General features: G+C 39.0%; 1 protein-coding gene across 1 annotated transcript in view; it reads left to right on the top strand.

Annotated features, from left to right (window-relative positions):
- The window catches only part of PARD3B (par-3 family cell polarity regulator beta), a 975,282-nt gene that overhangs the window by 867,854 nt on the left and 93,493 nt on the right, over positions 1 to 13,935 (top strand). The window contains exon 21 of the mRNA XM_045852946.1: positions 8,109 to 8,244. Coding sequence (XP_045708902.1) covers positions 8,109 to 8,244 — 136 coding nt within the window. The remainder of the gene's footprint in view (positions 1 to 8,108; positions 8,245 to 13,935) is intronic.

Below are 13,935 nucleotides of genomic sequence, written 5' to 3'. Positions count from 1 at the left end.
TGTTTCTTCACCTACCAAGAAGTAAAGGTCAGAGATAATTGACAAATGGAGTTCTAGAAATAAAGGGAGATCCTAGATGTGAACAATTTGTTTTGTCTGTTCATAATATTATTTTAACAATATTATTTAATCCTCTCTAAACTCATCGCTCTTAATGTAGAATTTTTAGGCAGTCATTGTCAGCAAAAAGTTATTAATCTCAATTAATTGTCTAATCAACAAGATAACTTAAATCTGATAGACATTAAATGTCCATATGAGGAAAGGCATATTCTTATTTGAGGGAACATTTTAGCAAAAATAATTGAAAATGGTTACCACTATCATAAATAGTGATGATGAATTTGGCAAGAAACTAGAACTCCTAAATGTTATTCATGGTTACTCAGCTGTGGGTCCGAAAATTTCACTGGACTAAACCATGAAAAATCTTACTTGTCAAGTACCTTTCAGAAAATGGGTATTCTTTATAAGAAATTGGGAGCAGGGGAAAGATAAGGAATTTACATAATCATAATACTTACTGAATATTTACAGTGGATAATTTTTAGAGCTGAAGGCTAAACTATCACTTGAAGATTTTTGTAGGATTAAGCCCCATTAAAAGCCATTATTTATTATTTAATCTCCTTTAGTGTATATGGGCATACTATATAATTGTATTTTTATTATTAATAGCAAATCTGTAGAGTATTGAGGCAAGCACTGTCGGTGTGTACTTTCTGTAACTCTTCAAATTTGAATTAATGATCCTGAGCACATTTATAAGAATCTCTGAAAAATTTTATTTGACAGGAATCTTTATCACTGTGGGGTAAACAGAGGCAGTCTGGCTTTCTCACCCAGGTGTCTAGGTAACTAAGGGAACAGTTTCCCATAACTTTGAATGGGCCTGATAAGTAGGGTTCTCATAGCCTTGAGACTGGATCCAATAAATGGGTCCCATACCATTAAGTGGGCTCGCATGCACAGAATCACGCTACATTATACAATATCTTGGATTTCTACCGGCTTTGTCTGCCTCTGGTACTTAAGGAGGTAGGGGCTTCCCATTGCACACACACAGCTTTGCAGCACGTGGGGCTTGCAGGCCCGTGAATGAGGCATGTCAAGCGTCCTCGTGGCTCCACGCCTTTTCTTCTGTCTGTCGGAATCTTGAGTGGGCCTGCCAGGCCTTGACAGTCTGCGACACAGTCACCAACAGAAAATAAGTAGCAGTTGTGTCCGTGACTGTCTCTGTCCTCCACTGAACTTGTTTATCCAGAAACTAGTTTGGGACTTAAAAGTAAAATTAGTAAAATAAGATTGCATATAGATTTTATTATATTTTAGATTTTATGTATATTATCAAGAATGTGAATGCCACACAATCTCAGCAACTTTGAGAGCTCTGTTCCCACTTTGAAAAAAAAATATGCCCCATTTTCTAAGGCAGAACTATGGTACTACTGAATTTTAAGGTTAAAACTATAGTTTTTAGGTCCTTGAATGCAGAAAGACAAGCAACCCTTCCCATGGTGGTGGGGGGTGGGAAACAGGAAAAGAACAGCACCTTGGCATTCTTAAAAGGATACAAAGGTGTTTTTCTTCACTTCATATCTTTCAAGAGACTAACCCTTTTTGAAAAAACCTTTAAAATCTCACTCTTTTGTAAGTACAGAAAGGCAAACACTATATTTACATAATAAAGAATTTTGTTTAAAGATTTATTTATTTATTTTTAGAGAGGGAAGGGAGGGAGAAAGAGAGAGAGAAACATCAATGTGCGGTTGCTGGGGGCCGTGGCCTGCAACCCAGGCATGTGCCCTGACTGGGAATCGAACCTGCGACACTTTGGTTTGCAGCCCGCACTCAATCCACTGAGCTACGCCAGCCAGAACATAATAAAGAATTTAATGATAAACATCAAAATACCATCTTATAGTAACTTCATAAAAAAAAATGGATCTAACCCCAAACTTGAAAACACTTTCTATTCTACTGATTATTGTTGGCATGCATTCATCTAATTTAAATAGTTTTATTCAGTGACTTTGTAAGGATTACCACATCCATGTAGGAATCTCCTGTTAAGTTTCCATTTTATAAAGACTATTGCTTAAACACATCACTGCTTCTAGACCTCAGGCTGGTACCTACAAATGAAGGCAGTACTCACCAAATGCAAAAAGTAAACACCTCTCCTTCAGAAGAAGAGCTGCATGTCCTGAAGCTATCTGAAAGAACACAGCTCTTTGAAGTTAACCATACATAATTTCATCACAGTTAGGGTGCATGTATTTACATACATGCCCACTTCGGCATACACACAAAATCATCCCAAATTAATTCACAAGTCCAACAGTGGTTCATTGTCAGCGATCGACTCCTTCTTAGTACGTGGTGAACTTTACCAGGAGCAGCCTGGCTGCCAGTCAGTCCCGGTCCTGACCAGAGTTTCTTTCTCTTTCATGTGAGATCTTTGTCTTACACTGATTCTTTCTTACACCCCATTCAGTTTTATACCAGTTTTCCCACATAAGCCTGTTAGAAATGTAGTATTAATTATCCAGAAATCTCAGTCTGCAATTGCTCCAACATCATTCTTTAATGAATACAGACTTCATTGCATGTATTTCTATTATTTTAGCTATTTTTATCTCTATTTTTAGTGCACAGGCCTGTGCAAATAAAAATGTATCAAAAGGTATGGCTATGAATGCGCTCTGCTAAATTCCCTCAGCCTTGACACGCCTGCAAACTGCTGCTACCAAATGCCTGCTGCATTTTAATGCCTTTCTCGAAAGGCAACGTGTTATGGTGGAAATAACACTGGCTTTGGAGTCACAAACTCCTGGTCCACCATTCAACAACTGTGCTACTTCACCCCTCTGAGCCTCAGTGTACTCATCTGTGACATGTCAGTGATAGTGTCATCCTCATACATTTGATGAGGATTAAATGAGATGGACTATATAAAGGATAAATATTATATTTAGGACATTATAGGAGCTTAATAAATATTGGTCTCCTTTCCCAGCCTGCAGCAAGAATGGGAGGAGACTACGACATGCCCAGATGAACACTCATTTTAAAATGTACTTCACTTGAATTCATTATGAACTAGGAAGAATAAGGTTAGATTTCAAAGGAGCAGATAACGCCTTACTGTGATATTCATTGCATGTGGGTATGTATTACCATAGGTGGCTATGAAAAAAAGAGATGGTTTCAGAACTTCATTACAATTTTCAATGCTACCCAGCTTTCCACTTTTACAGGAAGAGCCTGTTTAACTACATATCTGTCTTTAAAGGCACAGGCAGTATAATTTACAATAAATTACGACAAAATAAATCTGTTTTGTTGCACTGTTTAAATTCATTTAACATAAAATTTCAGCACGTTGAAAGTATAGGAGTGACATTAATCACTAAGTATAGACACAGTTAAAACAGGACCTTTTGTAAAAATAATAATAGCCAACTTTACCCCATGAACAACTAATACAGAAAGTCTAATTTTCTTTTTTCTTTTTTTTTTTATGGGAAACTGCTTTCTTTTATTTAGGCCTTAGAAAGAAAATTAACTTTGGCCACATATTACCTAAAAAACAAACTAAAACAAAAAAACAAAAAACACTTTTACATATTCCTAAATAGATAGGACCAAATGATTAGAGAAATTTCTTCTGTAAAACTTCACCGAATATTATTAAAAAAATGTAACATTCAATCGAATTCATATTATATAAAGACTGCTTGGGACCATAGCATTCCAAATGTATGACAGTTGTAACTCCAACCTAACAGATGTGAAAGTATTTGCTCTCATGTTGTTTTGGTCCAAGAGAGTAGAGCTGAATCATTAAGATTAAACTAAGTACCTAACCATTTGTCAACATTAATTTAGATTGTTATTGGAAGCAGAAATATCCATGATGAATAGTTCTACTATAACAAAATATAATAAAATAATTTTTTTCATGAACACATCACAGTACAGATAAATTTTTTATAAGTTTACGAAGACACAAAAAAGCTACCACAGTCAAAAACTAGTGTTTCCCCCACAACTATCTGAAGGGGTAAAAAGGTAAGATTAGAGGTCTGATGATGCTAATATGAAAGGAAACTGAGCATTGTATTTATTTCTTATTTTATACAACTCATACTCTTTACAAAAATGATCTTAGTCATGCCCGTAAAAGTGTAATCCATGGCATCTGAAAGCAAACACTCTTTGTAGTTACTTAAAAGAGCCTTTTTAAAAATTATAATACAAAGGTCTGTGCTCTATAAGCAATCCTCCACTGTGCATTATAACAGTAAGGCTTACTTTTAATACAAAGACAAAGTATTTGGGAGTTATGAACCACTGGATTTAACAAACATCATTTTATAGTTGCTTTTTGCATCTTTTTTGTTTTTGGGATCCTCCAGAAAGTCTAATTTTCTAACTAGCAACTTGGAGATGGGGTTACTGATGCTTTGCCTGATTTTATATGGTTGCAAGAGTATTTGAGTTACATCATAACCTGACATCACTTCTGAAGCTATTAAGCAAAAGATTTGTTAGAATCACTACTGCTAAGTTCCATAAAGCCAGAAAACTAGAACAGATAATATGTATTGGAGAAAAGAAAATAAGAGTCCACGAAAAGTAATGCTTAAGACTAGCCTTAACCTTCATTCTTGCCCAATATGCTGCTAGATGACCCAGAGTCTAAGACACAAATAGGATGAAGGAAGAGACACAGGCTAGAAGACAGTATGCAGTGGTGGAAAGACTGGTCTTTCAAATCTAATAGACCTTGATCATCATCTATTAGCCATGAGCTTCAGATTCCTCATCTCTATGGAACAGAATGATAAAACCTACCCTTGAATTTATTTAATATTTGGAGATATTTAGAACACCCATTACACAAGAATTAAAAGTAAACTCAAGTGCCAGCTCTTGTGGATCAGTAGTAGCTTTCTAAAGTTATCATTGAGAAGTGTTCTAAGACCTTGTCTAGGATCATTGGGAAAGAATGCTGTAGTTGATTAGTGATGTCTGTTCTGGGTAGAAAGTGGAGTAAATAAAAGTATGTTTGCTATGTCAGTTTCTGGAAATTATAACTATTATGCTTATTGCTAATATTATGACAAAGGCATTTTTAGATTCTGTTTCAAATTTCTGTATTCTCAACACAAAATGGAATCAATTAACTGCTTTGGTTACAGAAAATGTACATATCATTTTTACTGATGTGATGGTGAACTTGTGTATGTTAGCTGCAGAGAAAAGCTAAAAAAATGAAATCAGATTTTGCTATTCCTGATTTTATTATATAAAACACCCACTTGGAAAAAATACAACACAGGGACTAAAGTTAGAATGGGAGTTGGAGAGAAAAAGGAAAATAATATTGAGATGCAGTCCCAGGTTATGACAGGTGAGCATGGTGTCCCGTATCTCCTTTAAAATATTCACATGAGGGAGAAGGGACAGCATGTTTTGAACTTAGATGGTCCGTGACTTTCTAGACATATTTCCTGGGGTTTTTTTTTCCTTTTCTCTGAGGCCAAATTTCTTTCCTGGGTGAATGGTCATGTTCTTGTCAGCCATAGGAGATTTTCTGACTCCTAAACACCTGATTTTGTATTCCTGCCCTAATCCCTCTCTCTGAGAGCTAAAATATGATCAAACTCATATTTTCAAATTTACATATTTATAGATATAGAAGAATAGTTTGTAGTCAGAGTATGACTTTTTCTTCCACCACAAATGTAGGAAAATGGTAGATTTTTTTAAAATAGTGCCGTATCAGTTTCTTTTTTCTTCTCTCTTTTTTTTATTACTAATGACTTCATTCTGCTTGAATTCAATGCTTCAGTTTCTTTGGGTAAACTCATAGACTATGAACATGATGTTTGCATTGTGTTCGTTAAAGTCCTTCGGTGAGTTCGAGCAAGGCTCGTGAACTCACGTGATCGGCAGCAGCCTGCTCGTTGGATGCCGGCGCCACGGGCAGCTCCTCATGCTGACACGTGAAGGAAATGGTTCCAAATGGCTTCCCAGTGTTTAGAAAAGCATATTGGGCCTTCCTTTTTTTTTTCTTATCTTTTTCAAGTACTCAAGAAAAAAACTTTAATCTAAAAAACAAAAAGGCATGATACAGAAACAGAATTGTTTGGGGGTTTTAAAATACACACTAAAAAAAATAAAGGTATGTGATCTGTAAAGGTTTGTCTTTTCTTACCCAAAGGTATCAGCTGCTCACTGTCTGTAGGGCAGGTAGGAAGCCGAGAACCCAGTACTAACTTTGTAGAGAGGCTGGATAATACTGACACGTAGTCATGCTTTCAGTTACCTTACAGTCTAGTTTGGGAAGAATGCTTTTCCTCCAAAAGATGTTTCCTCACTTTCTTCCCCACTTTCTTGTTATAGTTTACAAGTATACTGTTAAGTGTTTTAACAAAATGGTAGATAACCTCTTTCTATTGCTTTGAGAGATCTTATTTTATAAGATATCTTATTTAACCTTAAAACTCAACTGTCATATCTGGGGATCTTCTGGGCATGTAAAGCTCTTCACGGTGGGGCCCCCACTGCTCTTTCTGTCACACCTGTCTCTCTTCCCTGCTCCCTCCCATGTACCCTGTGCCCTAGAGCAGGGATTCTTACACACTCATGACACATGAACATCATTATGGTTGATGAGCTGTTACAAATTGAGTTAAAACACCAAAGTTTGCAAGTGATGTACTTTTGTCACTAGCGTAAATTCGAGATACCCCTAGTCACCAGCACTCCCTTTCATTCTGATCTGCTCCCTGAATGAGAGTGGGAAGAAAGCAAATACCAACTGACAGGTGTGTATGGCAGGACGAGTGAAGTTGAGGACCTCTGCTTGTCCCAAGTGACTTACTTGCGTTCCCCCAAAGCAAGATGCTTGCTCATTTCTGTCCTTTGCATCCCCCTTTCCTCTACCCAGAATTTTCTCATCTCACTTATCCAGCAGTTGAGTATCTATGCATCCTTGCAGACTCAGCCAAGGTGTCACCTCCTTTTGGGAGACGTCTGAGATCTCCTGTGGCCCTGCTCTCTTGCCTTGTCAAAGTTTCAGCAGTCTGTATTTTCTCAGTGCCTCTGCAGACCTCTTATATCACCTGTCTCAGTGGACTGCAGTCTTCTTTATCGCTATCAGTACCCTAACTCCCAGACTGTGTGCTTTTTGCAGACAAGGACTGTGAATTGTTCATTTTTACTTTCCCAGATCTTAACTTGAGGTCCGACACAATAGGGCTCTCAGTTATACCTCAAATGAACCAAAGAAGTCGAACAACTGTTGGGTTCTGCCTATCATTCTTCTCTTGTTTCCTAGCCCTGAATTGTATCACATGGTGTTGCTTCTGTTGAAATGATGGGGACAAATACTAGCTGAAAGGGAGCCACTGGCTGACCAGTTTGGAGCTGAGAAGATGGGTCACTGGGGAAGCTGTAATTCCCGAGAGAAAAGTGTGGCTAAAATAGAGACAACCTTAGACAAGTCACCAAGATGATGCATTCTACTGTCACCAGCTTTCTGTTTTCCTTCTTACTTCTTGGCATGGCTTCACCCTCTTTCCTTTCCCCATATACAGCCCATCCCGTTCCCATATATTCACGTATACATATACCTCACCTCCCACTCCCAAAATTCATGAGTCTCATTGAATTGAAAACTGGCAGATGCCCACTCTGAGTCACAGCCGACCTTCAGGTCAAACAACCGGTCACATAGGCAACAGTTAAGTGAGAAAATGAGATACCCACACTGAAATGTTGCCAAACTCTGTGGGTATTAGAAAAATAGGATGACTCTTTTAATTGTGCTAAAGATCAGTAACTTATCTTACCTGCTGACTCTAAAAGCATTTATTAATCTCCAGTTAGATGGTCTGACCCTTGAAGCTGCAGGTATGCACGTCAGGACTGTTTTTTTGTTCATCGTGATTACTGATGTCACAGTTTCTCTTGCATATTTGAATGACATTGTTGAATCTTCCAAATGTTGAGGTCAGCTTCTTTAATAAGAAGATCAAAACGTGAGTCCCCAGAATGACGTACCCGGTGTGACTGTGTGTGTTTATGTTCTGTAGTGGCCGTCCCATGAGCGGAAGTGCCGACCGCATCCAGAAGTTGCGGAAGGAGTATTATCAGGCTCGCAGGGAAGGCTTCACGTTATACGAGGACGATGAAGGAAGAGCAAGGCCATCTGATTACGACCTTCACTGGGTAAGCTCACGCCTGCTTCCAATCATTGAATTCTCCTTTACTGAGAGGGTTTAAAGTGAAAGAACATGGTCAAGGAGGTTCTATATACATCAAGTTATATTTAGGTTGCACCAACCACAGCCATCCTCTCCCACATAAGTGGCCGTTCACAAAAGTCAAAGCACACTAATGTACAGTAATTCATTTTAATTGCTCCCACATTTACTCCCTGTTGCACTTGTATACCAGCTTGGGGTAGAACAGATGTCTGCTGTTTTAAAGAGGACAAGAATCTTCGTCATCATCTATGGAGCCTTAATTCTTGTCCTCCCTTTCTGGGGTCTCAGACATCTAAGCAAGCATTAGCAGAACATGCAACAAAAGTCATCTCGCCTTTGGAAAATGGTTATTAGAAGTAAGCATCAGAACAGTTATCTTCAGAGATATCAATTGTTCATATCTTGCATCTGAACAACTCATATTTTTCTCTTAGCAGACACTAAGACCATTTTATTTTGAGACAACAACAATTTGTGTGTTAGAGGATTCTCTGTCAAACCTTCAGCGTTCTGAAACAGGAAAGAATATCGTGACCTCCTAAAGAGATAACCTTTGGTGTTTTCCAGGGTAGTGTGATGCATTCTCCTGCCTTTTTCAAGAAGGCAAGGCTATACTTACAAAGTACATTTGACTCTTGAGCATCCAGAAAAGTGCCCAGTGGAGGGTGCTTGGAGTCTTATTAAAAGTACATGTCTCACACTTAGAATACTGAGTATTCAATAAATGTGACTGAGAATTTGGTGCTCAACACACATTGGCTCTCACTGCTAACATTGTTACCAGAGCACAGCTGTATGTGGTGATGGCAGTGTCCTCTCGTGAGTCAGCGCTCCCTCCTTTCCTTGATGGTCACGGCCATCTGCTACAGTTCGTAGTGCTTTCTTGAGAACCACGTAAGGAACTCTCTTATCCCCGGTGGCCACTAAGGGCACCAGCTCTTCTGAAGGGCAAACTTACTAAAGGAAAGTGTTTTTTTCTGATTTTCACACTCATTTTCATGCTCACAAGGTCAGGATTGGGAGAGCCCAGTCCAGGGTCGGAGCTGATTCCCTCTGGGAAGGTTTCACTTCAGTGCTGTGGCATGTCATGTGTGACACTCAGCACTTCCACACTGCTGTTTAAAAGTCGGTTTCAGCATTCGCACTGTTGTGTGGAGCAATGGAAACTCTTTGGCCCAGTAGGCTCTTCCACGTATGAGAGATTTCTAACAACTCTCATCAGAAATGTGTCAGAAGGATAGGCAGCCTCCGGCCAAATAGCTTCGGCCTCTTCCAGAGGTAGGCATCCTGTGATTATAGGTGAGAGCAAACAGCTATTTATTGGTTTTGTTACAGACATTTGGACTAAACAGAATCACATTAGCAGTGATGAGGCAACTGGTCACTTAAATTCTTGGTACCTGAAGAAAATGATTTCTAGAGAATAATAATGTAGATGACAATTCACTGCATTTCAAACTTAATTGAAATTGACTGACTGACTTTGATGAGGAACTCTTGCCCCTTAATCAAATCAAACAAATAAGCAATAAAATAAAGGGAAGTATTTTCCTCCATAACCAAAATGGAACACCATGCCCAATGCACTGAAAAGTCCTCCATTTCAGAGCGACTATTGAGCAGAACAAGATAAGTAATTTTAGAGTAAGCAAGTCCTGCTTTTTTGGCTTTATTTTATATGATCTCTTTATATCAAGCCAAAAGGATAGAAGTGCCTAACCTTCCCAGGACTTAAACATTTCTCTGACCTTCACCAAACCTGAGCTAGGTAACTGCGCACTGAGGTCCTTCCCATCTCAATGATTCTAGTTCTATGCCAAGCAAACATATAACTAGACAGACAAGCTAGTGAGTAAAGAAGTATCTCTATTTTAACTTCTGTTTCCCATGCTCAGGTGTGTTGAGTGATGCCAAAAGTGACAGATTTTATGCTTCCCAGACAATTGGGAACGAAGGTGTCCCAAAGGGATGCTTGGAAAATGCTCTGTCGTAAAAGATGAGAGGTCTTTGTCATTTCCTGAGATACTCCAAACCGGGGATTAGAATCTCAGCATCCTTTCCTGTCTCCTCCCCAAGCCAAGGAAAAACACTAGTATCTTTTGTCCAGCATAGGCCTGAGAAATCACACCATTGTCTTGCTACGTTTGGAGAGATCTAGGAAAGCAAGTTTAGAAAGTTAACATTTCACGCCTGTTAGTCAGCCAGACCCAACAAGGCAGCTTTTATGATTTGATCCCTACATCATGCTGGTTTGCAGCATCACTTGTTAAAATCTGATCAACAGTCCACGAGAGAGATGAGTGAGGCCCAAGAGAGGGCCCTCAGCTGCTTCTCCAGGGGGCCATCAGGGTTGCTGACCCACAATTCTAAAATTATAACATTAATTCTGATCACTTCCCAGCACCAAAGTAGTTCAGCTTTTCTAACAAGATCATTATCACACAGACCAGTGTCATCTGAAAATATTGTCATAGACTCAGGACTCCCCAAGTCCAGTACTTCATTGAGAGGCCTAACAAATACTCCCCAGAGCCCCATCATCCAGGGGAACTTCTGAACTATCAAGAAGGAAGTCAGGAAGATAAGTTACCTAATAACTACATATAAAGTAGTTTTAAAATGAGCCAGAAAGAAAGTAGCTCACAAAAGTCTTCAAAGCCAAAATGATGAAAGAATCACTTGATTACGATCTATGATTCTTTCTTGAAAGAAAATATATTTTTATCAATGAAACTAATAGTCTTCCTTTGGCCGGCCTTGAACCTTCTGAGTCTTGCCCAGTCATCTTGTTGGTAGTTCTCACCATTTATCACGCCTGCCCAGCAGCCCAGGGCTGGAGACTTCCCACTGTTCTCTTGGATCCTCACTTGTTCCAACATCGTTCTCTTTTCCTTGTGTTTTCTCTACACCTCCTCTTCAATTTTAACAAATATTTACTCAGGCTTAGTGTAGACTAGATGCTCGTAACAAGAATATGATATTATCTGTACCTTGAGGGAACTCACAATCTAGCCATAAATACACACATCTGAACCCAAACAAAAAAAGGACAATAATATATGTGAGAAACGCTACCTTGTAGAGAGGTATGAGCTTCTAAATGAGCTCAGAGAAACGGCAGTGAACCTGTCAGAGGCAGGGTGTGCAGTCGGGAGCTCTGGGAAAGCCGTGGAGACCATTGGAGAGTTGCCTCAGCAGACATACTTTGTCCTTTTTTTCTCAGAGTTGATGTGTTTCTTTTCCCCAAAGGAGCTCCTAATGTACCCCCTTTATTTGTGTTAAAATCAATGAATACACACAGATTGCAAGATTTGCAAATATGGACATGAGACCTTAAAAATCTTTTCAGCCAGTCTGTTTTGTAGCTGTTCTCCCAGCTAGGCTCTGAAAAGCTGTAAAGAACAAATTTCAATGGCTCCAAGTGAAAAGGCCTGGTGAGTTTTTATAGGCCCAATTAAGTAAGCAAGATATGCTAGCTGGGAAGTGTTAATATTTGCCAAAAGAAAACATAATACCTGTTATCTGCTGGCATTTTATTTTCTGTAAAACTTGTTAAGGCTGTCACAGTCCTCTGGCAATAAGCAGGTTTTTTTTTTTAATTAGCAGATAAAGATTATCTGCTTATTTAACAACCACATGAATATCCTGTAAGTAATTTCGGAAATAAGATGGCTCTAGAGTTTTAGAAAAATATTACTACCTGCATTATTGTCTTTTGTAAAGAGCTGCATGGAGTATACCATACCTCCTCCTGGCTTTTTTTTTTTAACTCTGACTAAATTAGAAAAATGTTTATCTAAAGAAGAGGTTTGTAGACACATGGGTGGGAAGGAGGTATGCTAGTTTCCACTGTCATAAGAGACATGTTGATTTATTTTTCTGGCAAAGGGGGTTGATTCAGGAAGGTGATGGTTGGGTGAGTAAATGAAAACATTCTGAAAGATTTGTTCACCCTATAATGAAGATGGTCTAGCAACCAACCTAAGGGACCATTCTTGGCAGCTGTCTGGACGATGAAAGACACATCCGGTAAATTCTACAGTTGGAGGAAAGGGAGAACAGGATGCTGAGATCATGCTAACCATCTTGAGAAAGGGATTTAGGATGGAATGTGTAATGGCCACCCAAGTATAAAAACCACCAGAATGTTATTTTCTAAAAATGAGAAAAAAGAAAGGTGAGCTACTGCTTTCAGTGGTCCAATACAAGCATTGAGGTGAGGCTGCATTTTCCTTCTCTGCTCCTTACTGGCATCTGATTAAAACTAAGGACATTGATAAACAGCATTTGATTAGTCAATGGCTCTGCAAAGAACAGAAACCTAATACAAACTGCCCTAAGCACAAAAGGAAATTTTATGGGTTTATATGATTTTAAAGCCCATTGGCATATCAGACTTCAGGCAAAGCTGGATCCAGCTCTTCCATACAGGCCATTCGGAGTCTTCCTCCATCTTTCAACTTTGCTATACTCTCTGCAGGCACCATTTTCAGGGGGGTCCCCCATCTGGTGGCAAGACAGCCATCAGCAGCTTCAACCCAACTCTATAGAAAGAGATTGTCTCACCTCCAATACATCCAGGAAGTCCTAGAACTGATGTCAATGCAATAGTCAGTAACTTACTAACAACCTGGGTCACATGTCTACTTCTAAACGCCTATGGCCAGAAAGATGTAGTACTCTTAATGACCAGAACCAGGTCACAAGGCCACCCCTGGAAATAGAAAGTGGAATCAGACCTACATAAAGTCCATGAACAAACATAGAAAAAAAGATAGTCCCCAAAGCATAAATGTGCTATTAACAGGAAGAGAAAACTGATGTCAGACACAGTTAGGTCTTGTCTACTCTGATATCTAGTTCTAACAACAATGTGAACGTTCTCCATCATCTTAGATTTTTTAGGAAAGAGAAAAGGCCTTTTTCTTCAGATATTTTCTTGTTTATCATGAGAAAGAACAGATCTATTACAGTCTTAAACTTGCTGCCATCATTGGCTAGGTAAAAAGAAAAAGAAGAATTTTTGTCTACTGGCCCAGTATCTTTGGGTTATCCCAGGAGCCCACATGGCAAGTGAAAGTTTGACTTACCCCAAAGCTGGGAATTTGCTCCAGGAAAAGGCAATGGAATTCTTTGAAAGGACTAAAAGTGACTCATGCTTTGGGTAGTGTTGCTCCATCTTACATCCTCTTAGAGTATTTGTGTGTGTGTGACCAGATCATATTCGATATACATATATCAAAATTATTATGCTGTCTGTACACCTAAAACTAATGAATTACATGTCAATTGTATCTCAATTTTAAAAAATCCATTATTTAAATCTTTAAGATATGGAATGAAGTAAAGAACTGGAGTCATCAGCTGTACACATCCAGAAACTGCTGTAGCGTGGCCCCCACCATGAAATAACTGGCCCCCTCGCTGCCGATGAGCCTCTCGAGCTCCATGAACATCTCCCTCTCAGGGTGCCCCTCCATCAGCAGACTCGTATTGCCCCTGAGTTCCTAAAATAGCTGCACGGGGGATCAGAAGAGGTTCCAAGGCAGAAAAAAAAACCCTACTGTGTGCATAGTAGATTTTGAGGTTTTAGCAAACTTGGTATTGGTAGAACATTAAATGCACGTAAAGAGTTGTGACACCTAGATTTCGG

This window comes from Phyllostomus hastatus, unplaced genomic scaffold, assembly GCF_019186645.2.
Source record: "Phyllostomus hastatus isolate PE091 unplaced genomic scaffold, TTU_PhHast_1.1 phas_contig_137, whole genome shotgun sequence".
Classification (NCBI taxonomy): Eukaryota; Metazoa; Chordata; class Mammalia; order Chiroptera; family Phyllostomidae; genus Phyllostomus; species Phyllostomus hastatus.
Note: the sequence above shows the minus strand (reverse complement) of the source record. Positions and strands in the feature narration are given on the sequence as shown.